The sequence below is a fragment of the Penicillium samsonianum genome, assembly GCF_028829775.1.
Source record: "Penicillium samsonianum strain IBT 33392 chromosome Unknown utg000002l_segment0_segment0, whole genome shotgun sequence".
Classification (NCBI taxonomy): Eukaryota; Fungi; Ascomycota; class Eurotiomycetes; order Eurotiales; family Aspergillaceae; genus Penicillium; species Penicillium samsonianum.
Genome location: NW_026643260.1, coordinates 2,673,526 through 2,698,073, shown reverse-complemented (window position 1 = coordinate 2,698,073; position 24,548 = coordinate 2,673,526). Strand labels below are relative to the sequence as shown.

Here is a 24,548-nt window from a genome sequence, read left to right as displayed (position 1 = left end):
GTAACCGAGGCTTGGATAACCGGCCATCGGCTGTCAATGCTCAATGCAGTCAAAAGGGGGAAATACCCCCAGCTAGAACCAACGCAAAAAAAAAAAGGATCATAAGGGCGTGAAACGGTGAAGCCAGTGACCCAGTGGTAGATCTAGCTCAAGCCACAGCAGTTGTGTGAGCCGATGGCGAGTCACGAGTTGGTCGAGCCCGATCCACAGGCTCTTTAGGCAAGAGTTCAATCTGACGGACCAGGAAGCTCTTCTCATCCGTAAATTGATCGTCGTCAGTTCGGTCCTCCAAGAATTTAGGCAAAAACCTCAACAGTCGATCACGGTTATTGATCAGAATTCGTTGTACTGGCACCGATTTGGTCGGGTTGGCCACAAACACCTAATCCCTTGTCAGCTCATCTGTCTTCGCTGCGATTTGAGGGCAAACTTACCTTGAAAACATGGAAACCTTCGTATTGCACCATCTTGCGATCGTCCCGCAGCAGTTTCATGCAGAGCTTGAGATTGTCTCCACTCTCCACGTATGCCATCATCACATTGTAGTTCGCACGGTCCAACAAGATCTCCCCTAGAAGCTTGATGCTTTGGCGCTTGGTGACATACGAGTCCGAGTGGACCAGGATGTTATTGAACCGCCCAAAGAATAGTTCAAAATTGGTTGCCAGGTATGAAGTCACGAGGCTCTTATGGCGGGTCAAAATCTCCTGTGAAAGATATGTCAGCCACTTATCATCAATAGCCATCGTTCTGGACCTTACCCTGAATGTGGTGAACGCATCTGCGCTGACTTCGAAATTGCTCTTGTCGATCCAATCAAAAAATCTCCAGAACACACCATCTCCTCTTTGCTGCTGGTTAGGTTTCACGTCTGATAGTCGAATGGCCGATTCTCCTTCACTGGATTGATCATACAATACAATCGCAGTGATGACATCGAATTTCAATGCCTCTCGGAGAATGACACCACATGGCATTGCACTTTGACTTTGCATGTAGCCCCGGCATAACTCGACAATGATTTCTGGTCGATGGTGGACAAGGTATGAGATGACGGGAGGATCTTTTTCAACTCCATATGAATTAGGCCGGAACCGAAGAATATGGGAGAATATGGTCTGAGTGTCTTTTCTGGCTTCGAAGGGAAGCAAATGGATGCTTTTGGATAGATCAAAGAGTAGATCTTCTTGAAGAGTTGCTTGGACAAGTGCATGGACTTGATCCACTGACGCGGAGACTTCTAAATAATAAGATCATTGGGTTAGCTCCTTGACACTGCGCTTTGGGTGTTACTTCCAGGAGACCAACCTGGTGTTCCTTGTACTATCACCTTCATTTGACTGAGTTGCTTAGCCAGCTCCTCTTCGGCCTAGTGCATTCGTTAGCCGGATTGCTCTCTCCATATTTAATGTTTACAAAACAAACCTTGGGAGCATTTTGGGAGTCATGGATCCTCAGTAATAATTCCTTCGTTGTCCGGACGATATCAGCAGGTTGCCGCGACCGGCCGCGATTGAAAAAGAAAGCCATGGTGAGATGGAGAGAATATGCGGCAAATTGAGAAAGAAACTGGAGATTAAGGCGACATGGGATAAGTTATAATTGCAACGGGAGAATCAAGATCGAGTCCAAGGGGAAGCAAATGTGATGTATTCGAATGCAAGTTGCGAATAAACAAACCGGGGCGGGGCAACGGGGCTCTTTCTGCCTGAGGCAGGCGCTGATAACGGATTTTTTTTTCTCTATCAAAATGTTATCTTCTGCCCCTCCCCCTCCAAGGTCGAAACAATTTGTTATTGACCCTTATAAGTCATGTCAGCTTCCAATTCCGTGAACCCACCCGTGGGTGAAAGTTTCCCCGACTCGCATTCAGTATCGGATTCGTCCGATTCTAGCAACGAGGAGGGCTGGGAAGATGTCGAACCCGATGAGGAGTCGCAGCCTGTGGTTGGGCTCTTCACTGACCAGGTCTTCCCCGATGCGCGATCAATGCTGAAGGAGTGCAAGGAAAAGTACAATTTTGATCTGCTGAAGATTCAAAAGGAGCTTGGTATGTCCAGCTTCTACTCTTGCGGGGGGTTCAACAATTGAGGCTGACTATTTTCCCGCTTCTAGATTTGGATTTCCTCGACAACATCAAGTTGGTCAACTACGTCCGCACCGAAGTCAAGAACGGAAACAACACCCCCGATGTTTCGTCCAAGTCCAAATTCGAGGATGATGTCTATCTCAAGCCTGTTTTGGAGGACGACGCTCTCTTGTATAGCTTGGACGACCTCGCCGAAGAACAGGGCGAAGACGATGTCCCCGCCACCGAGACAAACCGACAGGTTCTCGAACTCCAGGAGAACTTGGAGCGGTTGCAGACCCAATTCTCCGAGTACCGTATTGCTGTGCAGAAGTCGATGGACGACCAATTGTCGAAGGAGGATGATAAGCTTGCTGAATCCAACCCTCAACCCTCGGCCAAGGCTGTCGACAGACAGCAAGACGCTGAAGATGGATACTTTGTCTCCTACGCTTACAACGGTAGGGTATCTCGCTCAACTTATCATGCATATGATGCTAACATAGTCTCAAGGAATTCATGAATCTATGCTCAAGGACACCATCCGTACCGACTCTTACCGCGATTTCGTCTATGAAAACAAGCACGTTTTCAAGGACAAGGTTGTTCTTGATGTTGGCTGTGGCACTGGTATTTTGTCCATGTTCTGTGCCAAGGCTGGCGCAAAGAAGGTCATTGCTGTGGACAACTCGAACATCATTGACCGAGCTAAGGAAATCGTCCATGACAATGGCCTTGAAGATGTGATCACGTAAGACTCATGATCATCCCACAATAACGTGATAGCACTGACTCTATCCCAGGTGTATCCGTGGCAAGATCGAAGAGGTTACTTTGCCCGTCGAAAAGGTCGACATCATCATTTCTGAATGGATGGGTTACGGTCTCCTGTTTGAGGCAATGTTTGATTCCGTCATCTACGCCAGAGATCGTTATCTCGCTCCTGATGGTATTATGGCTCCTTCGCACGCTACCCTGCGCCTTGCTCCTTATGCCGACCCGGATTTCATCGCGTCGCACATCTCGTTCTGGAACAACGTCTATGGATTCAAGATGGACGCCATGCTTCACAAGATCTACGATGAGGCTGTGGTCCGCAGCAACCAGCCAACTACCATTGTCGGAGAGTCTCAGATTTTCTTGACACTTCCGCTACACACCATCACTGTTGAGGAGCTGTCGTTCTTGAAGGAATTCCAGGTCACATTGAACCAGGATGTCGATGCATTGGATGGGTGGGCTATCTGGTTCGACATTTTCTTCATGCCCTCCAGAGAGTCTGTTCTACCTGAGGATGCCATCCCCTCAGATATGCAAAAGAAGGGAATCGTCTCGTTCACCACTGGTCCCGATGGAACCGAGACTCATTGGCAGCAGACTGTCCTTCTCATTGACCATGCGAAGGATGACGCTAAGCGAGGTTCCCAGGCCTTGAAGAAGGGCCAGGTCATTACCGGCAAAATTGGTTACGAGAAGACCGAGAAGGGCTCTCGGGGAGTGGACATCAGTGTCCAGTGGGAGTCCGATGCAAATGAGAAGGGGGTCCAACTATGGAGCCTCCTATAGGATCGAGCGATCTTTTGAAACGTTTTCTGATGAACTAAAAGAGATATGACTACCTTCATAGAAAAGGACGACACCATATTATCTGGGTGTCGTTTATTTGACTCAGTGAATATAAAAATTATTTGCATTTAGGAACAAGCTATGTAATGGGTATCGTTGTCGTAATTGAAGCCATGATCTCGTAGAGCTAATAGAACATTTAGGATTGATTCTTTGCTTCAGTATGTTTTTCCCGCCTAGCGGCCTCAGAACGTTCATCGTGACGATGACGATGATTGCGATGAGAGGAGTGGTGACGAGAGCGATGATGAGGGCGATCTCGACTCTGATCTCGACGGCGACGATGATGCCTGTCAGAACTTCTTCTGTCCTTCTCACGTTCTCTGTCCGGCGCGTCCAGTTTGAACCCATCGAGGCTGTCCACTGACGGGGATCGCCTTCGCCGACGGCTTGACTGCCGTGCCTCCTCAGCTTTCAAATTTTCGAGCTCTCTTCGCTTTTCATCATTCCACCGCTTCCGTTCCTGTTCTGTCGTTTTCAACTGACGCACACCCCGCTTTATGGCTGCAAGTGGATCATTCGCACTCATACGAGCCTGTGTCCTCTCTTTGCGCCTTGGGTCCGCGTTACCCCACACATCTTTCTCGGGCATCGGACCTGGCGCTGTTGCGTTTTGTTCTGTGGAGGAATACCACGGTTTTTGGCCAATAGTCTCCTTGAAGCCTGCAGCGTTGGAGAACCTCATTGTGTATTGGTCTTCATAGCTGCGTTTCTTCCGTGCCGCCTCAGCCTCTGCTTCGGAGTTCTTCTGTGTTTTAGCACTTGCGGCTGGGAACAGGTTGATATGGCCGGCCGTGTCTAGAATCGGGGCTTGTGCTGTATCAGCCTTGCGAGAGGCGAGCATCAACTCTTCCCGCTTAGCAACTGCTTGCGCCGCCTCCTCCCGAGCGTATCGTATATCTCGATCCGTGTCATCTTCCCCGGCAACCCGCCTTCTCTTGCGAAACCCTCCAGCGTCGCTGGTGGACTTTCTATCTGGTCGAGCGCCCGGTTCAGGCGACGGAAGGGAGGGTGCCGGTGGAGGCGTAGGCGGACGTTCGCCGCGAAGAATTTTAATCCTGCGTTCGGCATCGACCTCTTGCATGATACGTTCATCTTCTTCCTCGCGGGCTTTTGCTTGCGCCTCGTCGCGCCTGACGCGGGCGACATTCTCGACATTGTAGACGTTCCATGACTTTTTGCCGAGCAGATGGCTATGAAATAAATTAGCAGGTTTCACAGATATTATAAAATCGAAAGAAAAAACTCCACTTACAGAGGCATCTTGGAAACTGGCTGACCCTTGCGTGGAAGTTGCTCGATAGCAAAGAGCTGTGTCTTATCGATAATGACGTCCCCACCGCCCGACGCTGTTCCCGGGTGGCCAAAGTGCCCCGTCGACAGCTTTACGGCTCCAACTCTCTTCTCTTCCCCTTCATATTATTTGCTTTGCTTTGGATATCAGCATTATCCAGCGTACTGTTGAACATAAACTTTTAAGAATTGACCCAGGTCACCTGCTGCAGAGCCCACTGACTTACATAGTTGCCTGCTCGTTTCCCAACACAGTGTCGCTAAGACAATAGCTTCAACGGTTCTCACCTCAACCTCTGTGATTAACGACAACCAAACGGTTCATCATGTTCAATCGCAGCAATATCCCGAATCCGTTCGGCTCAAGCGGACAACCCTCCCCGCAGGGTCACCCGAACCCCAACCAAGCACCCCCACGGTATGATACCGATCGTTCCCTCTCGTCCGGTGCAGGCTATGCAGCTCCTATCCGTGATGACGATGTGCCGATGACTGATGTATATGATGATCAAAGGGGTTACGGAGGCCCACCTCCACCAGGAGGAAGACCCCCGCCGCAGCAGATGCCTTCTAGGATGCAGTCCGGACAAAGAGGTGGAGGCCAGACTTGGACTCTTCATCCCAGCAAGAGTCCGAATGAAAACTACACATTTGGAAACCTGTGAGTATTCTCTGGCTGCTTTTTATTCTCGGGGACTAATACAGAGCAGTGTTGCTGTTTCGCCGCAGGACATCCCACCCTCACGAGATGGCACCGACGTCCTCCTCCTTATCAATGACCTCTTCGTCTTCTCTGCTCGCCCTCTCGATGGTTTCCCTTCCGGATTTATGAGCATGTCGGACCCTCAGCGAACATGGGCCAACATCGGATTGAGAGATGCGATCAAGGTACAGCTGTACGATCCGTTTAGCCAAGGCGGACAGGCCTACCTGGGTTCCGCGGATGTTGAAGTCAGCTTCGCATCTACCAAGAAGCGGGTTGAAGCTCCTTATGACCAGGATGAATTGGCACAAGCGGTGATCAGGGTACGTCGACTTCAACCCAGTCTTGAAAACATGCTAACAGACCCCAGAACTTTGAGAACCAACTATTCTCGCCTGGCCAGAGAGTTTTGATGGATAATAAGAGTATCCCGCTCTTACTGCAGGTCAAGACCGTCCAGCGGGTTGATTTGACATCAGAGAAGGCCGATCTCAGTTCTGGACAAGTCGAGACCGATCCTACGGCCAGGGGTATTCTTACACGGCACACTCAACTCAACTTTTTTAAGGATACTCAGACCGGTATCAACGTGAAGCCATCTAACCGCCGCCCGGCGGCCAACTCTATCATCCAACCGGGCTTCAAGTTCCAGGACATGGGTATCGGTGGTTTAGACTCCGAGTTCAGTACGATCTTCCGTCGTGCTTTCGCCTCTCGCATTTTCCCTCCTGGTCTGGTTGAGAAACTTGGTATTCAGCACGTTAAGGGTCTCTTGCTCTATGGACCTCCAGGAACGGGTAAAACTCTCATTGCTCGACAAATCGGAAAGATGCTTAATGCTAGAGAGCCAAAGATTATCAACGGTCCAGAAGTTCTGAACAAGTACGTGGGTCAGTCGGAAGAAAACATCCGAAAGATGTTCGCAGATGCCGAGAAGGAGTATAAAGAAAAGGGCGACGAGAGTGGTCTCCATATCATCATCTTCGATGAGCTGGATGCAGTGTGCAAGCAGCGTGGAAGTGGAGCTGGCGGTGGTACTGGTGTCGGCGATAGCGTGGTCAACCAGCTCCTTTCGAAACTCGATGGTGTCGACCAACTGAACAACATCTTGTTGATCGGTATGACCAACCGAATGGACATGATTGATGAAGCTTTGCTGCGTCCCGGTCGTTTGGAGGTGCACATGGAAATCTCGCTCCCTGACGAGCATGGCCGAAGCCAGATTCTCAACATCCACACCGAGAAGATGCGAAACAATAATGTCATGGATACGGATGTTGACTTGGCCGAGCTTGCTCATTTGACCAAGAACTTTTCTGGTGCTGAGATCGCAGGTTTGGTCAAGTCCGCCTCGTCCTTTGCTTTCTCCCGCCATGTCAAAGTCGGTACTATGGCTAGTATCAATGAGGACGTGGTAGACATGAAGGTCAACCGGGCCGACTTCCTCCAGTCTCTTGATGAAGTCAAGCCTGCCTTTGGTGTTTCCGAGGAAGAGTTGTCCAGCCGCATCCCATACGGCGTTATCCACTATTCTACGACTATCAGCGAAATCCTACGGGAAGGCGAGTTATTCGTCAAGCAGGTTGGAGTGGCCGAGTCAACTCCATTGTTCTCTGTGCTGCTTCACGGTCCTCCCAGCAGCGGTAAAACCGCCTTGGCGGCACGGATTGCTATTGACTCCGGCTTCCCCTTCATTAAGTTGATCAGCCCCGAAGACATGGTTGGCTTTAGCGAGCCGGCAAAGATCTCACACATCAGCCGAATCTTTGACAGCGCTTACAAGAGTACCACAAGTATTGTTGTCATCGACAACATCGAGCGAATCATCGATTGGGTGCCAATTGGTCCTCGCTTCAGCAACAGTGTGCTGCAAGCTCTCATGGTTTTCCTGAGGAAGCAGCCAACTCACGGACGTCGTCTATTGGTTCTTGCCACGACAACTGAACGTGCCTTGATGAAGCAGCTGGACATCTACAATTCCTTCAACTCGGATATCTTGGTTCCCAATGTTAGTTCCTTCAGTGAACTACGGTTTATCATGGAGAAATCGGGTGCCTTTGATGCGCAGGAGATTGCGCAAGCCCTCGAATCAGTCGGTGGACTTGCGGATGATGGGCGCTTGAGCGTCGGCATCAAGAAGGTACTCTTGGGCATTGAAACGGCCAAACAGGATTCTGACAAGGTTGGCCGGTTTGTTCGTGTTATCAACCGCGCTATTGAGGAGGAACAGAGTTTCCAGTAAACATTGTTTGTAACGGAGTTTCCTTTTGCTGAGTACAGGGATCATAACTAGACTAGTTCTGAAGTATATAGCTACTTGCAATCCTACTTTCTCTTCCCTTGGTATCTTAGAAGTCCATCTTCTAGCAAACACCCAGTCCAAAATCAGATAAGCTCATTTTGGGAGAACTTCAAATGCCATATGACCATGGGGAACTGACACTGTTGTTCTAGGACTGCATGGCAAATTCGTTCTTTCGGTTTGACGCTATGTTCATCCAAAGGCTGGATCTTGCTACATTTGTAGGTTGTCATCTTGCAAACACTCGAAAGCAAAACACGGAAGCCCTAGTATATAAATCAATAGACCAAATGTGTCTAAAGGCCATTTGAATTTCAGTTTAACTTGGCTCGTATTGAATTGTAAGTAACAACCGTTTGGGTGCGCCAGGCTAAGCCACATCGGCCTTCAGCATCAAACTCTCAGTTACACAGTGACATACTATACAACGGTCAACGGTGCGTGCTCTACAGCTCTGGAGGGTATCAGGCATACTTCAAGGCCTCAAATTACAGGCCTACAGGCAGCAATTCCTAGACCATACCGAAAAACAGGTAAAACCAATACCATTTAGAGAAACTCTCTCTACTATACGTCAAGAGACACAAATTACCTATCCAAGATATACACAAAGACCCAACCAAAGAAGCTAAATCGCGCCAAACCCAACGAGGAAGCCAAAAATCCAGAAATAATCCCACATCCATCCCAAGATCCCAATTTTGTCCATGCCCGGGGAGTTTCCCCATCATATCAGTCATCAAGAAGCCCATCGCAGCCCAAGCCAAGCCCAATCAATAGCCATCATAGGCGTACTTCTTCGAAGAACGACGGTACTCATCAGGATGAGCCTTCTCAGCCTTAGTCTTCAGGGAACTATTTCCAGGCACGTGTGTCAGCCTTCTAGAAGCACACATCGGCGCTAATGCCGCAGGCACGGCGCTGATCGACGTGCACGTGCCAAGCTCGCCCGGCGGAGCGGAAGCCCCTGTCGCGGAGCGGAGCGGAACTTGCACGTCCATCGTACAACTGTGCCCGGTTCTGGGGTGGGTTTGCTTACCTGACGCGCTTTTGCGTCCATTCCAGGTCGCGCTTTGTCTCTCGTGCGGTTTTCAGGCCTTCGGAGAAATTCGCCCGTGCGCCTTTCAGTCGCCGTTGCGCGAGCGCCTGTAGCTCGAGGAGTTCTTGCTGCTTTGCGTTCAGCTGGCCAGATCTGCGGGTGCAGTTGCTGTTAGCTTGGTGTTTGCGAATCTTGGGATATCTTGCTGGGTCTTGTTTTGCGAATCACCGTTTCCTGGTGGTGAACGCTGCGGGGGTTGGAATTGCGAATGCTGGTGGAGTGTTACAGGGAAACTCACGTCTGCGCTTGTCGTGCCAGACCCTTGTCCAATGGTGTTGGATCAAATGCGTCTTGCATGCGGTCGCTCAGGACATCCACGACATCGACGCCGGAGTACGATGCAAAGCTGGAGTCGTACTCGCCGGCAGAACTGAAGGTGAGCCCGCCAGAGGAACGACTGCCGGCGGTAGTGCTTGCATCAGAGAAGTCTGGTGGGGAGCCAGAAACTCTGGAAATGGGGTAGAGAGATGCTGGTGCCGGCGCCTTGGATGGTGCATGGTGGTATGGGTAGGCAGCAGGCTGGTAATAGTGACGCTGAGTGGCCATGGCGACGATTGACTGCAACAACAGCAAGTGTTATAGTAGAGCAAAGAGGAAGTATGAAGCTCAAGTGAACTTCAGTGAGATAAGATGAATCAAGAAGATGGGAAGGATGTGGAAGAGTGTGCAAACGGGCCTAACTAGGAGTGATGGGAAAGGAAGAAGAAGGAAGGACAGTCTGCCCCGGGCCAGACGAGGGATTTTATAACCTTCCGCGGGGAGTCTTCTTTCCGGCGGATGCTCCCATCCTGACGGAGGCGAGTGTGATGGCAAGGATTGCGAAGGCCTCGAAGGAGCCATTGGACCACTCGGAGCACATTGACTCGCACCCCTCCCTCTGTACCCCCAATCCCCGAGCTCCGTCTGCACGTATGTCTCCGTATCTGCCCGCCAATTTGCCTCTTGGACCGCCTTGACCCCGCTCAGAGTGGAAAAGACTCAATGTGTCTGGTCGAGGACGCCAGCCTTCCTCCACTAGGGTTTCCGCCATTCCGTGGCGGCTTGGTGCAAAACTGGTCTCGATCTACGCCCCTCTTCCTAGTCTAAACTTTGGGGCCAAAGTGCGGACTGGAAGTATTCAGGAATTGACTAGAAAGGACATGAAGGGTGGGTATGAAGGGGGTAGGATGGGTGGAGTTAGTGGGAAGGTGACATATAAATATAGCCTTGACCGTCCTTCCTACTCCAACTTTTTCTTGACTTTTTTTCTTCTTTGTCTCTCATGATTATCCTTTTTTTCCCCGCCTTCGTCTCCGTCGAACTGATTTTTTCTTCAGAAATTCGGGGGCTGGGAAAAGGACGATCAAGGTTGATTCGTTCAGCAAAAGCCCCAAAGATAAGACGGACTACACAGGGACCGGTATGACATATTTCCCCCTCTATCTGCCCAAGTCTAACATGATGGTTAGTTTATCAGCTTCCTATACATATACACATGTTGTATTTGTATAGTTGTGGTCAAATACGCCCTACCGCGAAAACCAAACAGATTCCCGGGATGTCTCGCGGCCTTACATCATCTTTGGGATCGGAGCCCAAGAGCCCAAAAATGAGGATCGCTGCATTCAATTCAGGTCACACGGATACTGTTGGACATCACTGCATGAACCAAAGGACCGTGAGAAAGATTGGCATTCGAAATTGTTCCCGAATCGGTGACTCCATGCTTCTTTTGCAAGGTTCTAACAAGAATCATCCTGGCAATATATGAGCAAAAAAGGCAAATGGAGCGACCAATGCGCAAAAGTCCAGGTCCAATGACAAGAAGAAGAAGAAGTTAAAAACGTAAAGTGGACACTGATCCTTGTTCCTCCGTTTGCCCGTCTGGATGCGGCTGTTATTGCTGCACACGACGAGAAAGCCCCCCTTTCTCGCACGAATCCACCAATAGCCTTCAGAGCTTTTGACAGCAGGAAAGAGAGCATTCTGCATCGACAAGCGCTCTAGACGCCCATCAACGTGGGAATAGAACACCCTGCACCCCACTCTATGCAGATGGTCGATGACTTGCTTGAGGATACCTATGGGGCATGTATGATAAAGGGAAGCCATCCGGCAAGCCCCGTCGGAAATACCATATTTCGAGAAAATGCCGTGCCGCCCACGACCCTTCATCATTGGTCCCAGATACTTGCTGACATGAAGACCACGCAGGCCCGACTAGGTGGGAAGGCAATGGGACTGCAGGGCACATCCTTCGAGGCCCGGGTGTTTTAAACTGGATCTGGATCTGCCTTGCTGACTCTAAGTCACCTTGTTCTCTTCTTTTCCCGCCCGTTGATACCTCACTGTGCCTAAAAGCCAGCCTGCATGCCTCACAGCCTGACGACTCACGATATGCCCCGTCAACCAACAATGTTACCGAGGAACCCTGTGACACCACCCTCCTCAATTCCCCAACTGCCATCAAGACCCCGGTTTGATGAATATTGCAAGGATGCTATTCGTCTCGCTTTATGCTGAAAATGGCTGAGCCCGATCTCTTATTCGGCCAGGCCAATATCGGGCAGCACGGCAACTAATGACGCGCAGTGCACTCACTTCGGCTTGGAATGGACCAAACACTTCTTTTTTCTCTGCTTTCGCTCTTCGTCATAGTCTTTCCACCAACTCGATCCTGATCCGCCCCTCCTTGAACTCAGGCTCCAAACCCAGAGGCGTATTGCTTTGAACCTTCCAATGTTAATACTCCGTATAGGTACGATGCCAACAGAGTTTCCTTGCATAGGTTACACGAGCATGCTGTTTGGTCCGATTATTGAGAAGAATCGTATATGTGTCTGCTTTTATTGACTATGGCGCTCAATTAATGTCTTTTTTGTCTAGGGTTACCTGGGTAGTATGTGGTGAAGTATTCCCAAGTTTCAATCGACAATCTTCAACCTTTTGCATCTCCAAATACCCCAAATTCCAGTCAAATTCCAGTTAAATCCAAACCAAACCCAAGCAGTTTATTATTTTTCCAGCGCATAAGTGGGGGGTTGCGGGGATTTTCTACTTCCTTCACCGCCACATGCGCCATGGCCAACTCACTCGCTTTCCCTTTTTGGCCTACTCCGTATATGTAGCTGTATGCATCGGATTTTAGGCCTCCTCGGGGTGCCGCTTTATGAGGACGCTCAGGGTCCTGTTCACTAAGTATTTCACACAGAGTGATTACATTACTCAGTGAGTTCAGTGGATGCTTAGTAATGTTAAAATAATGCACAGGGTATGCTCAGTGAGCACTCAGGTCTCGCTCAGTGAACGCTTAGGGTCCGCTCAGGATATGCTCAGTGAGTAATCAGATCGGGCAAGGTTTCGCCCCATCCCGTGTGGTCTTTTTATCCAGCACATCCATCCCTCCTGGAGTTATATCTTTTATTCCTTCACCACCATGGCTTATCAACTTAAGAAAAAGGACCTCAGAGGAACATTCGAGGATTCGGCTACCATCGTGGCCGCCAGAAACCCGAATCCAGCCGTCCTTGAAGCTCTGTTAAAACATTATTTTACTCACCTTGAGTCCGTACCCACTGGTCGTGTGGACCGAACGTTAGAAACATGGTCCCCCAATGCCAATAGCATGGGCGCTATATACGGTACATACGAATCTCCATTGACTGCCGCCATTCGAGCAGATATACCTGAGAACGTCCGGGCACTGCTGGCCGCCGGTGCAGATCCTACAGGCATCACGCTGCACGATTTGTCCGACTATGCTGTGCGATTTCTTCGTGGCCGAGACGCCAAAACCGACATGTCGAGTTTCGCTCTCTGTCCTCCGCGGAAACAAATACTAGCAGTGGCAGAGGCTAAAGGAATCGCCCAGCAGACTCAGCCCTTAACCCAAGCCGAATTGGATGAGCGGAGTAAAGGGTTTCCACGCTTTTGGACGGAGCCGAATGTTCCTGGTCAGCGATTGCGGCTATCAAAAGCCCTCACGGCATTAGAAGTGGCTGCTGGGCTTGGATATGAGAATTTCTTTAGTCTGGTTCGCGACGCAGGAGCAGATGAATCTGCCTGGCTAAGTACCTCGGAGGCTAGTCAAGTCGATTTTGATAATACCAAGCCATCGTTCATCAGCACTTCCTCTCCCGTCCATGAAGCTATCAAAGCTGGTCAGCCCGAAATGCTTCATAAATTGCTCCACGTGTACCGCTACTCTCCTAACTACCGTCCCCTCGCGACTCCGACAGCCGCTCTACCGCCACTCTCTTTTGCACTTCTCCGATGCGACCCACACAACCCGAATATCTGGGCGTGTATCGTGCACCTTCTTCAGCACCCAGACCTCGATCAACACCTACGCTCTCCTATTTTCGACATTCACCCGCTCCACTTAGCAGTTGCCCGTCACGATCCGGACCTCCTATCCCGCCTCCCTATATCGCTCTCTACCGCAGGGACGACGGCATTAGGACACAGCCTACTCCACATCGCGTGTCTCCCCTTGACATCCGAGTATATCGACAAGGAAAATCCAGATTCTGTGCAGAGTATTCACTGCGCCCGCACTCTCGACTCCTGCTGGCTACCGCATGCATTCCCTAGTCCCATGCACTTAGATCCGAACGGAAGACCTGGTTTCACGAGGTCGTTTCCAGGCCAATATATCGCGCCAACAATACCGCTTACCTCGCTGGAACAAGAGGCCCAGCTTAATACCTTACACCTTCTTGTACGGGTCGTGGGTGTCGATGTGCATGCCCAAGACATTGATGGAAATACTGCTTTGCATTACCTGGCTGCCACGGTGAATGTAGACCCCAGGGCTTTGCAGTTGCTTAGAGATATGGAAGGTGGTGAGGAGGCTTACAATAACAGCAGAAACCGAGCGGGTCTGACGCCGCGTTTGCTCTGGGAAAGTAGCAAGGCATAATCATCTCAAGGTGGGCCTAGAAATGAATCAGTGATCTAAGATATTCCTAGATATTGTAGAACCAAAAATGAGGGTAAGATGTGCATAGGTTATAGTCAATCTTATGTACTATCTCTGATTGTTTAGCTGTGGACTTTACGATCATTTATAACGCCTTGCACTCCCATGATCTCTATGGTGTACCTCTGGTGCCTAATAGCACCTTGTTAATACTTTCCAGCCACTTTTAGTCGGATTTAACTGTTTACATTAGTAGTCTGCAATAACCTGGACTATCATCATGCACGTCAAATAGAAAGTAGAAGTGTGAGAATGGATGATTTGCTTTATCGTAGCAAGTGATGCAATATATTACGATGTATATTTCGACCTTGGAGACGCCCAGTAGGATAAAAGTAACCAAGAGCAGCCCAAGTATCTGACAGTTTGTCCCATGCACCGTCCAAACGCTAAAGCAGAAATAATATTGAAACCGAAGTGAAAAGAAAGAAAAAACCGAGGAATTAAAGTGAAAAGAGTTGGATTATTAACAAATACAGATCCAGAAAATAGAAGTGCAATACGCTCATAATCTGGTATCACAAGAAAGTAAAGAATGGTAAAAAAAGACCAAAAACAAAAGGGATTCTGCTTGCTTGGTAAACCCAAAAACAAGGCAAGAATTATAGCACTGACGCCATGATGCACAGGCTCAGAGGGCGGAGGGCATCTGTGCTCATGGATGAGCAGAGTTGATAAATCGAGGTAAGAACAGGTGCCCTCCTGACCCTGTGCAAATGCAAATGTCACAATGGGACTTCCAAAATGGTGAGATCAGTTCCAAAATGTAAATGAGCACGCTTCACGCGTGTCTAGCGAACTTCCAATAGCTCCCTGTGCAATCCAGCAAATCCAAAGACACGTTCCCCGTCCAAAATGAATCACCAAAAAGTCACTCCGTGGTCCATCGTAAGAATGTCAAATGCTAGAACCGGAGAGGAAGGATATGGCTGGCTATATATGTATATAAAAAAGCAATATTAAAACAAAAATGCTATTAAAGCTGCAAAAATGTCAGGGGTGAAGGTGGCTAGGGCAGGCAAAGACCCGGGGGAAGTCCCTAGCGGCGAGTAGCGATGGCCTGTTGTTGCTCTGGGCTAAGACGGTCTCGCAGAAGCATGAGTGGGCGACCGGGCTCGAGAAGACCCATCATCATCTTCCCCAATTCATTGTGCTTGATCGGCTTGGTGACATAGTCATTGAAACCTGCGCGGGCGGCGTTTTCAATTTGATCTGTCATTGCGTTTGCCGAAAGAGCCATGATTGGAATCTGTGGGTAATGGTTCTTTTGCTCCCAGTCACGGATATCTTTGCAAGTATCGTAACCGTTCTTGATAGGCATCTGAATATCGCACTACAAATCAACGCGGTTAGTTTTGCGGGAGGGAAAGGGTACAAAAAGGTAAGACTTACGATGATGAGAGAATAGTATCCCGGCTCCTTAGAGAGCACCATGTTAGTGCACTCCAGACCATTGGAAGCAGTCTCAGACATCAGCTTGATCTTGTCCAAATACTTCAACATGACCTACAAATGAGTTAGCAATAATTTCAACCAAGTATTTATAGATCAACTTACATCTCGATTGGTTTCGTCGTCCTCAACGAGCAGGATTCGATAACCCTTGTTGCCCAAAACTTCCTTGACCATCTTGGAGACGGTCTTGAAATTGTTATTGATCTCGCGCGCCATGTCTTGGTTGCGATCCTTGCTCAGCTCACGCTTACTCTGGGGATCGAAGATAGTTGAGAAAGCAGAAGGCTTGACAGGCTTTGGCACAATGAAAATCTGCTTTCCTGAAGCTGCTAGCTCTTTGACCCGTGAGCTAATTTGACGCTTTTGGTATAGGTCTGCAATGATGACGATGACGGGCGCGGGATCCAAGCCTGAGTCTGAGATGTTTTGAATGACCTCCAAGATATCATCAGTTGGAAGGTTCAAGACAAGATGTGTGCAAGGATGGGCATCGGAAGCAGAGTGCATCGCATCTTTCCATTCGTCAACGTCAAGTAGACTTGTGAAATTGAACGAAATCTCATGAGGGACGACCTGCTCAATGTGCTGCTTAATGGCTTGCCTGGAGTTTTTGAGCGGACACAGGATCACGATAGAGAAAGGACCATGAACAGGCACATATACTGATCCTACTGGTGTATCTGGAGAGCCAGATGCTTGAGACCCAGGCGACGTCACATGGGCCGGTGTCTCCGGCTTTGTAACAGCAGGTTGGATTCTTGTACTCGAGACTGCATCCGGCAGATTCCCCAAAGTTCTTGTCTGCTCCAATGGAGGCGGCAGGGACGCGGGGCCAATATCTGGGGTCGGGAGAGCAGATGATGCAATCGAGAACGAGGCAGAAAGGTTGGTATCTGTGCTTTTGGCGGATGAGTCGGAGTTTCTACCAGCTAGAGGAGGTGCTTGTTGATAAGAGGTCGTTCTGGACTTTGCCGGCCTCCTTGAAGCAGTTGAACCCTGGCGCATCAATTTGGGCTGCTCAGAGGGGGAAGGTGGCGGAGGAGCATCGACCTTGACGTTAAAAGAAAACTTTGCTCCCTGGCCCTCTTTGCTGCTGGGAGTGAGCTTTCCACCATGCATTTCGACGAGTTGCTTCGACAGGAAAAGCCCCAGGCCACTACCTGCATGTTGCTGTGTCCCATTCTCTCCAAGCTGACTGAATCGTTGCATGAGTCGTTCCGCGTCCTGAGAGCTGAACCCCTTTCCGGTGTCCACGACCTCAAAGTTCATGAATGCCTGGGTGTCATTGGGATTCGCAGATGGATCCCGATACATGTCACAACAGATGTGAATTTCACCTTGTGCAGTGAATTTGACTGCATTTCCGAGAAGGTTGATCAGGACTTGACGAATTCGGAACCGATCTCCAATCACCATCGATGGCAAGTCTTCGCCTATGAGGTAGTTGATCTCAAGACCCTTATCGATCGCTCGTGAGGCGATAGTATCGATTACATCCTCGATCATTGATCGGATATGGAACCAGGATTTGACCATTGACATCTTGCCAGCTTCGACGCGGGAAACGTCAAGAATATTGTCAACCAACTCGCGAAGATTGGTGGAGCTATTTTGGATGGTGTCAAGCATTCGCCTCTGGTCAGTATCAAGCTGCGTATCCAGGATGAACGGAATGGTACCAAGAATACCATTAAGCGGCGTTCGGATCTCATGTGACATGTTGCTGAAAAACTTTGTCTTGGACTCCATTTGGTGATTCAACTGTTGCATGGCCTTGTTGAGTTCTCTTTCGAGGTTTTTGCGGTCGTTGATATCGGTACATGTTCCGTACCAGGAGGCTTCCTCGCTCCCGAAACTGCTGGTCTTGACACGCACTACGCGAACCAAATGCCACCGGTAATCACCACCTCGAGAACGAAGGCGGATCTCGGTGGAATAGAAGACTCGGCCATTCTCATCTTGCTGCAAAGAAGCAATGCCGCGCCTCACAAGTTCATCAAGAGCTGATCCGACCATGAACTCATAAGGTCCGCCATCATTTTGGTCCGCGTTCGGAGATGTTCTGTTGATAGACAGCTCACCGCACTTTTCGAGATCGTCGGGATGAACATGTTTAGCGAAGCCGAGGTCGTGTGCTTCCTCGAGAGGTTGGCCAGTGTACAAATTCCACTGCTCATTGACGAATATCAATCCGCGGTTCTCCGTTGCCTCAAACACAACCTGTGGGATCGAATTGGAGAATGCACGGTACTTTGCATCAATAGCAAACTTCTCCCTCTCTTGTATTGCCTCAAGCTCAGCAATATGCTGCTCATGAATGTCAAGAAAAGACCCAATCCAGTACAGTACCTCTCCTGTTGACGATAACAGCGGATTGGCCCGGAAAATGAACCAGCGATATGCCGATTCATCGTTGAATCTTCGGACCCGCACTCTTTCAGTGAACTGTGCACCCGTGCGCAAGGCATTGGCCCATTTGGTATGAACATGCTCACTCTCGCTGCTATGGATATTCTGCCAAGGATCTCGAAATCTTTGCTCCTGGTGCTGACTTCTTCTGTAAGCATCGAACTTGGAATTGGTCCAGATCACTTCGCCACTCTGGGGTTTTGCCAGGAAGAGATGCAATGGGATCGAATTGAGCATCAGCTGGGCTATCGTGTCGGAGAACGGGCGGGGGAGCTCCCGTTGCAGTTGGGCGTACAACGAGTTCGTAGAGGCTTGACGTGATGATTGCGAGGTTGGTGAAAAGGCATTCGGTTGTCTGGTTTCTTGCAGTGGCGATGCGACATAGAAAGATTGATCTTGTAGGTTGCTCTCATCGCTGATGGTTTGTTTCCAGGCCACTTTGTCCGGAGAAATTGGCATCGATGAGTCAATGTTGGTGGTCTTGGACTTGAGGAGCCGGGGTCTGGTTTGGGATGCATTGTCTCGGGCGTATTTATTTTGCGGGACATTGAAGTAGCTATCAGCACCTTCTCCGCCAGATCGCGAAGCCACTCCTGGAGATTGATTTGCAGACCCGAATCCAATATGGCCAAGATCAAATCCAGGCGTCCCTATAGCAGAAACAGCAGGACTGAACTTTACAGACGACCGATCACTGGGGCTAGCGATGCTCGTTTGCGGGGACATTGGGTTATTGTCGCCGGCGGAGTAGCTGACATGACCGCTTAGTCCTGCAACAAGCTCTAGCTCACTGCTTGCATCGGAGAAAGTGCCCCCGAGACCTAAAAGATGACCATAGCGGGGAGTTTCCATCTTGGATGAGAGTTGTCTTTCAAGCTGGCTATATCGCTGAGCCAAGCAGAAGGAAGTTGTCAAATGCGGCATCAGAAGTGAGAGTGATTGTCTGAGATTGGGAGGATATGGAACGATTGTGCACAACATGGACACAACGGCAACAGGAAATCTCAAGGTCGATGAGGAATCCCGGTTAGAGTGGCCACCATGTAAAAGAGGAATATGGATAACGGTCTTTGACTGATCGATCCCAATGGCCTCTAGTGGAAGATTATTAGAGTAGTCGTGTGAAGGTGGATGCTTGGAGAAAGCCCCTTCATCGACCGAATGGCTTGTAAAGAACGGGTTCTGCTCTGCATGTGTGCGGGGAGCGGGCGATGGAGCAGGGGACTGAGACCACGGAGACTGCGGAATCTGCTCATATTCATCATACTGTTTCAACCCACTGACACCGAGGCCTTGGTGCATCGGTACACTCCCGATTCCCCTGTCACCAGTACCATCGACATCAGGAGTAACTTGAACCATCTCATTCGGACTGTTGGCAGACTCGCTCCAACGCTGTGGATATTGTGCGCTCTCTGCATACTCACGTGTTAAGATCGTGGGACGGTTACGCCCAAATAACCTGACCACGCCTGTACGCTTAATGAGAGGGTCTAGCTCCACCTCTAATGGTCTAGGTATGGGGAACACAGCCTGCCGCATACTGCCGAGGAGGCTGTTGAGTGTATCGTCTTTGGCTTCGGAGGTCTCTCCTGTCGGATGATCCATGGGTGGCGGATTTTGGGGAGCGATATGTACGTGCTTTTTCTCGGATTTGACATTTATCTTCGAAGCTTGTGGTTGGTTGGGATCGAGGGGGGCGTGGCCTTTGTTTTTATCAAACCCAGCGAATGAGTGCCGGGATAATAAAGATGGCCGGGAATGTCCAGGTATTTTAGCCTGGTGGAGCACTGTTTCGGTTTTCTGTTGCGTGACGCTTTTGTGCGAGTGAGATGTCTCCGTTGATGGCCCCTTCTCTATATGACGCGCTTGAAGTTCGTGCAACGATGTATCCACGTTTTGGTTAAAGATTGCCTTTTGGCCCCAAGGTACGTTCTCCAAATCGGTCACATCTCCAGGGACGGCTAGTGACACACGCTCAGCCCCGTAATGTATTTGCAATATATCAATGAGGTTGGACCACCACGCTTCGAGTCCCGAATCCGCATTCAACTGAAGTGTCAGATTATAAAGATCGGGACTGACAAAATTCGGATCTTGCTGGGTCTGGCTATGATGAGCGGGCAGAAAGGTCGGATGCGGTTCCGAAGCTTTCGGTTCTGGAGGTAGAGTTTGGGACCCTGGTGTCGAAGAATGAGATTTCTCGGATGGAAGCTTCAGTCTAAATGGACCCCCACGCGCTGTTGGTTCAATCCCCATTTTGGCTAGTTTGTTCTGCATGTGTGGAAAGGGATAGGACGGCGTGTGTGCTTGTTTTCGATCGGAAGGTGTCTCCGTCTGGACACCTTTGATTGTCCCTCCTGAACCTGCCGAGCCTGCGGAGGTATGTACGTTGGCGACTGAGGTTTCTGTTGATGTATTGGACAAAGTGTTTGACAAACGTCTCTTTCTTTGGGTATCATTCGTGAGGGCAGAGACGGGCTGACTCTGGGACGAGACTGGATGGGTTTGCTGCATCTGTTGGTATACAAGGAGATCTTCCATCTGCCTTCGAAGTTCCTTGAGGGTATGCGAGCTGCGTCCTTGATCCTCCTGTCGTTCGGCTTCCGATCGTGCATCCTCGGTGATAGGTGTTAGACCGACAACCTGCTCTGTAGAGTCACCGCGCGATAAACGAGATGGTTTGAGAGTCGACTTCTCAAGAGCATCTACCCTATCCGCAAGTTGATCCACCAATTTTTGGGATTGGTGACCATGTGGGGGGCGGTGACCAGGCGATCTGGGAGGCTGCATATGAGATTGGGGCACTGCAGGTGGAAGTGTCTCTGTTGGCGAAGGGAATGGAGGACTCCTCCTACTATGAACATCCTCCATTCTCGCTCCTCCGCGAGTGGAGGGAAAGGGTATAAAAGGATATCAATAGTTGTGGGCGGAGTATGGGATGGAACGATGTGAGGCGTTTATGGCTTGACCGTCGCGAATGGGAGGGAGGTCAGATGTTGGAGTGGGGTGGTTAAGGCTAGGAAAAGAAAACAGATTATGCCAAGATTAGAATATGAGGTGAGAGTCGGATCGATTTAGAATAGGAAGTTGAAGATGAAGACGAATAAGGTTGAGGCGGTGTATCAAGTAGGGGGAGGGAAACTGATATTGAGGTGTTCGAGAGAGAGAGAGAGAGAGAGAACAATCTAGGAAACCAGTACCCGCCAGGCCCATTGCTTGGATCGATATGGGAGTGGATGGGAGTGGATGAAGGAAGGAAAAAGTGGACTGGGGGGCGTGATGCACTGGGGGGAGGTATGACGTAGGAAAATAAAATCTTGGTGGCTTTTTTCTTATATACGGTTATTTCTCGATATTACACATGGCAATTTTATTATAGATGTGTTTAAAATGTTCAAAAGTTCACCTTTAATCACTTTTACTTCCTTCTTCCTCTTATATATCTGAAGTCCACCCTATTCCCCTTTCGAATCTAAAAAAAAACCAATGTGACGTAGCCCTATATTTTGTACCTGGATGACCTGTACTCGGCACTGCGGTGAACAACAATGACGATGTTCGTCCAAATCCAAATCTCTCCTTTTATACCTAGGAAACCTGTGGGCACTTGAAATATTTATGAAATATTCACAACCTAGGTATCCACAGGGCACCTGACCATATGTATTTTGGAATCTGCCATCCAAAAAAATTACATGCCAAAAAGCGACTCGTGGCACGTCCAGATCGAAGGAAAAGCTCTCGTGCGGTCTAGACCAGAGAATGCAAACCCCCTATCCCCCTTGTTCAGCCTCGCATTTACGGGGAATGGGGTAGAGGTGAAATGCATTGTCACGCCTGTTGCAGATGCCTAACCCTGGGAACGAGGGGATCGACCCGCCGACGTCAACGGGGCTATTGTGGCGCCAAATCGGCTCGATGTGGGAATGATTAGTGCACCGACGGTTAAAGCCCCCCTTTTCCGCAGGAAATTCTACACACAACGAAATAGATAATCTGGGGCAATACTTTATTTATTTCGACATATATTGTTGGTACGAGCATTGAAGATTGAAGCCTTTTCGTATCCCAGATGTTCAGCTGAGATTCTCCTGTCGTCATTTGGCATAATATACACATTCCATTCTTACTGCGTTGGCCCCTCGTATATGCAGTCTAGGCTCTCTAGCTTATGCTACATATGCAGTTATCCCTTATTCTTCTTCGAGCTTCGTGCGGCGCTAGACTCGGTTTCATATAGTTAACCATTATGTTACTTCCACAAAATTAACGGCTATTATTAGGCCCAAAAGCCATTCGAAGTTGAGATTCATTGAAATGTACTGTACCAGCAGTCAAGGAATATGTCCAATATTACCTAGGTACAATTCCCAAAAAAGTGCATGCGAGTCTCCAGGACTACAACCAAGTGCTTATGAAAAATATAGCAACCCACATAAAAAGTCAGAACGCCATGCAATCATATGTTCATCTAATAGAACTAGGAGAGTTCTTCAGGTTCCGACTTCAAGTCCACTGGCTGTGCAGGATCTCGGCTATTTTTGCCAGCTTGATCGGCCTCATCCAAACCGCGCCGAGGATTCAACTCCCTCTGATAAACCGGTTGCTCGTTATCCTTCAAACCCGACCCCGTGGGGTCTCTCCGAATGAGAAAACCTTGCACGCGCGCATCATTTGAATCCATCTGTTTGACGGTGTTGTCTCTGCGGGCCTGTAGGACACGCGCCGACTTCTCGTTGACCTCACGTAGTCGATCATTGTAGCCAGTATTCATCTGCCCAAGCCATGATGCTTGAAGGGCGCCTGCAAACAGCACCAAGAGGATTACAAGCCGAGAGAAGGTCCGATGGTCGACAATATGCTGCTGCGGCCCTTGATGGCGGTTATGCCAGTCCTCCCAATCTTCCCATGTGGCATTCGAGTAGATATTCGGTCCATGTGAGTTGCGTTCTATTGTTGTATCCAGTGCCGCATGGATCCAGCCAGTGCCATTTCGGTCATAGGCCGCTCGTCTGATCGGATCGGACAGGATTTCATGTGCATCAACCACAATTCGGTAGCGGCGCAATCGAGTTTCAGCAGTTAATTGATGGAAGAGAGGATGGTCTTTGAGAGGTCGGTCGGGGTGGTAGATCTTAACGAGGTCATAGTAGTTTCTTTTCGAGTACGTCGCGCTGCGGGGTAGATTCAAGACATCATAAGGGGTGAAAGATGGATCGGTGGGCCATGAGTAGTTCTGATGTGGGAACCCTGCTGCGGTGGCATAACTCCTGCTTTTGTATGGTGCCTCCAGTCCATATCTTGGAGAGATGTTGTTGAAACGAGAAAGTGGCAAGACCGCGGTAGAGTTCAAAAGTCGGAGGCTTTGGCCATGAAAAAGATTGATTTTCTTGAACATTGTCACATGGCGTCACTTCAGAGAGCACGGTGAAAATCTCCGTTGTGCTCCTGTCTTAAAGTTATTGTGAGGGGAGAGTAAGGTGAGGCTCTCGTCCTTCGGAACGGCGGATTCGGAGCTGGTCACGTGTATGCCGTTGAAGCTTTGATCCAAGGATCTCTAACATTTTGATCTCTACGCTCGCCTTTCCACGCAGTCCTATTTCAATAGCAACAATGGCTGGGTCCAACGACGACCAGCCCGAACGTCGGCGGCGCTCCGTTAACTCACCCTCGGATCAGACCCATGAACGCCGGCGACGAGATGCGCCTCAAGACGACCACTATTCGAGCTCAAGACGACGCGATGAAGACCGCCAGAGCTCTCACCGGGACAGCCCTCGACGGAGATCATCCCGCAGCCCAGCTGAAAGGACCAGCGGCCGAAGTGATCGTGATCGGCCTCGCCGCGAGCGCAGAGAGCGATCAACAAGCTCGGCTGCTGAAGATCGCCGCAGACACAGACACCGCAGCCATCGACACCGCGATACCCGCCACGAAGATGAAGGACGATCTTCTCGGAGGCATCGTGATGCGCGCTCACGCTCTCGCTCTCGCTCTCGCTCACCGAAAAAACCACGCAGCCCTCCACCGCAGGCATTGGAACGACGCGGCCCCTCCCCTCACAGACCGATGCATTCACCGATGTGGCGCATCCTTCAGACGCACCGGCCCCAGAAAAGCAAAAGCCGAACTTCAACGCGACCGGTAGACTCGCAGCCGAAAGCAATACAATTCAAGTCCAGGGTGGTACGGAAATAGTCTTGAAATACCATGAGCCTCCAGAGGCGCGCAAGCCGCCCTCCAAGGAAGCTTGGCGCATGTATGTGTTCAAAGGGCAAGACTTACTGGAAACGGTTGAATTGAGTGAACGGAGTTGCTGGCTGGTCGGTCGCGAGCGACTGGTGGTAGACTTCCCACTCGACCATCCCAGCTGCTCGAAGCAGCATGCAGTGCTACAATTCCGATTTGTCGAAAAGCGCAATGAATACGGTGATCGCATCGGCAAGGTCAAGCCTTATCTTATTGATCTTGAGAGTGCAAATGGATCGACCGTCAATGGAGAGACCATCACCGGTGGTCGCTACGTGGAAGTCATGGACAAGGACGTAATTCGCTTCGGCCTGAGCTCGCGCGAATACGTCCTCATGCTGCCTCCCAGCTGAAGAGGGACGTTTCCAGTTTTGTTTAAAG

General features: G+C 49.8%; 11 protein-coding genes across 11 annotated transcripts; 6 read left to right on the top strand and 5 right to left on the bottom strand.

The window, feature by feature from the left end:
* Window positions 1-148: 148 nt before the first annotated feature.
* N7471_002876 (Mo25 family protein) lies at window positions 149-1,530 on the bottom strand (the record flags this gene model as incomplete). Its single annotated transcript, XM_057275596.1, has 5 exons — window positions 149-382; window positions 435-707; window positions 762-1,240; window positions 1,309-1,369; window positions 1,426-1,530. The coding sequence occupies 5 exons, from the start codon at window positions 1,528-1,530 to the stop codon at window positions 149-151; spliced, it is 1,152 nt and encodes a 383-aa protein (XP_057140234.1).
* Window positions 1,531-1,812: 282 nt separating this feature from the next.
* On the top strand, window positions 1,813-3,634 carry N7471_002875 (protein arginine methyltransferase RmtB; the record flags this gene model as incomplete). Its single annotated transcript, XM_057275595.1, has 4 exons — window positions 1,813-2,050; window positions 2,116-2,529; window positions 2,582-2,819; window positions 2,872-3,634. 4 exons carry the CDS (start codon window positions 1,813-1,815, stop codon window positions 3,632-3,634), a joined length of 1,653 nt encoding a protein of 550 aa, XP_057140233.1.
* A 199-nt stretch (window positions 3,635-3,833) lies between these two features.
* On the bottom strand, window positions 3,834-4,957 carry N7471_002874 (uncharacterized protein; the record flags this gene model as incomplete). The annotated part of the gene is made up of 2 exons (XM_057275594.1): window positions 3,834-4,887; window positions 4,950-4,957. The coding sequence occupies 2 exons, from the start codon at window positions 4,955-4,957 to the stop codon at window positions 3,834-3,836; spliced, it is 1,062 nt and encodes a 353-aa protein (XP_057140232.1).
* Window positions 4,958-5,313: 356 nt separating this feature from the next.
* Window positions 5,314-7,932, top strand: N7471_002873 (AAA family ATPase SEC18; the record flags this gene model as incomplete). The annotated part of the gene is made up of 3 exons (XM_057275593.1): window positions 5,314-5,648; window positions 5,698-6,013; window positions 6,061-7,932. The coding sequence occupies 3 exons, from the start codon at window positions 5,314-5,316 to the stop codon at window positions 7,930-7,932; spliced, it is 2,523 nt and encodes an 840-aa protein (XP_057140231.1).
* A 584-nt stretch (window positions 7,933-8,516) lies between these two features.
* Window positions 8,517-9,778, bottom strand: N7471_002872 (KxDL motif-containing protein). The gene is made up of 3 exons (XM_057275592.1): window positions 9,330-9,778; window positions 9,032-9,184; window positions 8,517-8,847 (listed from the first exon to the last, which is right to left on the bottom strand). Exons 1-3 carry the CDS (start codon window positions 9,635-9,637, stop codon window positions 8,766-8,768), a joined length of 543 nt encoding a protein of 180 aa, XP_057140230.1. The 5' UTR covers window positions 9,638-9,778; the 3' UTR covers window positions 8,517-8,765.
* Window positions 9,779-9,780: 2 nt separating this feature from the next.
* On the top strand, window positions 9,781-10,789 carry N7471_002871 (uncharacterized protein; the record flags this gene model as incomplete). Its single annotated transcript, XM_057275591.1, has 4 exons — window positions 9,781-10,000; window positions 10,058-10,241; window positions 10,408-10,534; window positions 10,583-10,789. 4 exons carry the CDS (start codon window positions 9,781-9,783, stop codon window positions 10,787-10,789), a joined length of 738 nt encoding a protein of 245 aa, XP_057140229.1.
* Window positions 10,790-11,119: 330 nt separating this feature from the next.
* N7471_002870 (uncharacterized protein) lies at window positions 11,120-11,347 on the top strand (the record flags this gene model as incomplete). The annotated part of the gene is made up of 1 exon (XM_057275590.1): window positions 11,120-11,347. One exon carries the CDS (start codon window positions 11,120-11,122, stop codon window positions 11,345-11,347), a length of 228 nt encoding a protein of 75 aa, XP_057140228.1.
* A 1,159-nt stretch (window positions 11,348-12,506) lies between these two features.
* On the top strand, window positions 12,507-13,991 carry N7471_002869 (uncharacterized protein; the record flags this gene model as incomplete). Its single annotated transcript, XM_057275589.1, has 1 exon — window positions 12,507-13,991. One exon carries the CDS (start codon window positions 12,507-12,509, stop codon window positions 13,989-13,991), a length of 1,485 nt encoding a protein of 494 aa, XP_057140227.1.
* A 503-nt stretch (window positions 13,992-14,494) lies between these two features.
* pkhB (putative sensor histidine kinase/response regulator) lies at window positions 14,495-20,789 on the bottom strand (the record flags this gene model as incomplete). The annotated part of the gene is made up of 3 exons (XM_057275588.1): window positions 14,495-15,384; window positions 15,444-15,557; window positions 15,609-20,789. The coding sequence occupies 3 exons, from the start codon at window positions 20,787-20,789 to the stop codon at window positions 15,091-15,093; spliced, it is 5,589 nt and encodes a 1,862-aa protein (XP_057140226.1). The 3' UTR covers window positions 14,495-15,090.
* Window positions 20,790-22,398: 1,609 nt separating this feature from the next.
* N7471_002867 (J domain-containing protein) lies at window positions 22,399-23,316 on the bottom strand (the record flags this gene model as incomplete). The annotated part of the gene is made up of 1 exon (XM_057275587.1): window positions 22,399-23,316. One exon carries the CDS (start codon window positions 23,314-23,316, stop codon window positions 22,399-22,401), a length of 918 nt encoding a protein of 305 aa, XP_057140225.1.
* Window positions 23,317-23,601: 285 nt separating this feature from the next.
* N7471_002866 (putative FHA domain protein SNIP1) lies at window positions 23,602-24,520 on the top strand (the record flags this gene model as incomplete). Its single annotated transcript, XM_057275586.1, has 2 exons — window positions 23,602-23,883; window positions 23,939-24,520. The coding sequence occupies 2 exons, from the start codon at window positions 23,602-23,604 to the stop codon at window positions 24,518-24,520; spliced, it is 864 nt and encodes a 287-aa protein (XP_057140224.1).
* Between the last annotated feature and the right edge of the window lie 28 nt (window positions 24,521-24,548).

Excerpts from the sequence above, each read along its gene's own strand:
- N7471_002872 (XM_057275592.1), bottom strand. The coding sequence starts at position 9,637 with ATGGCCACTCAGCGTCACTATTACCAGCCTGCTGCCTACCCATACCAC. Across the intron at positions 9,185-9,329 it reads CTGGCACGACAAGCGCAGAC|ATCTGGCCAGCTGAACGCAA; the intron begins GTGAGTTTCCCT and ends CTGCACCCGCAG. Across the intron at positions 8,848-9,031 it reads TGGACGCAAAAGCGCGTCAG|TTCCCTGAAGACTAAGGCTG; the intron begins GTAAGCAAACCC and ends GCCTGGAAATAG.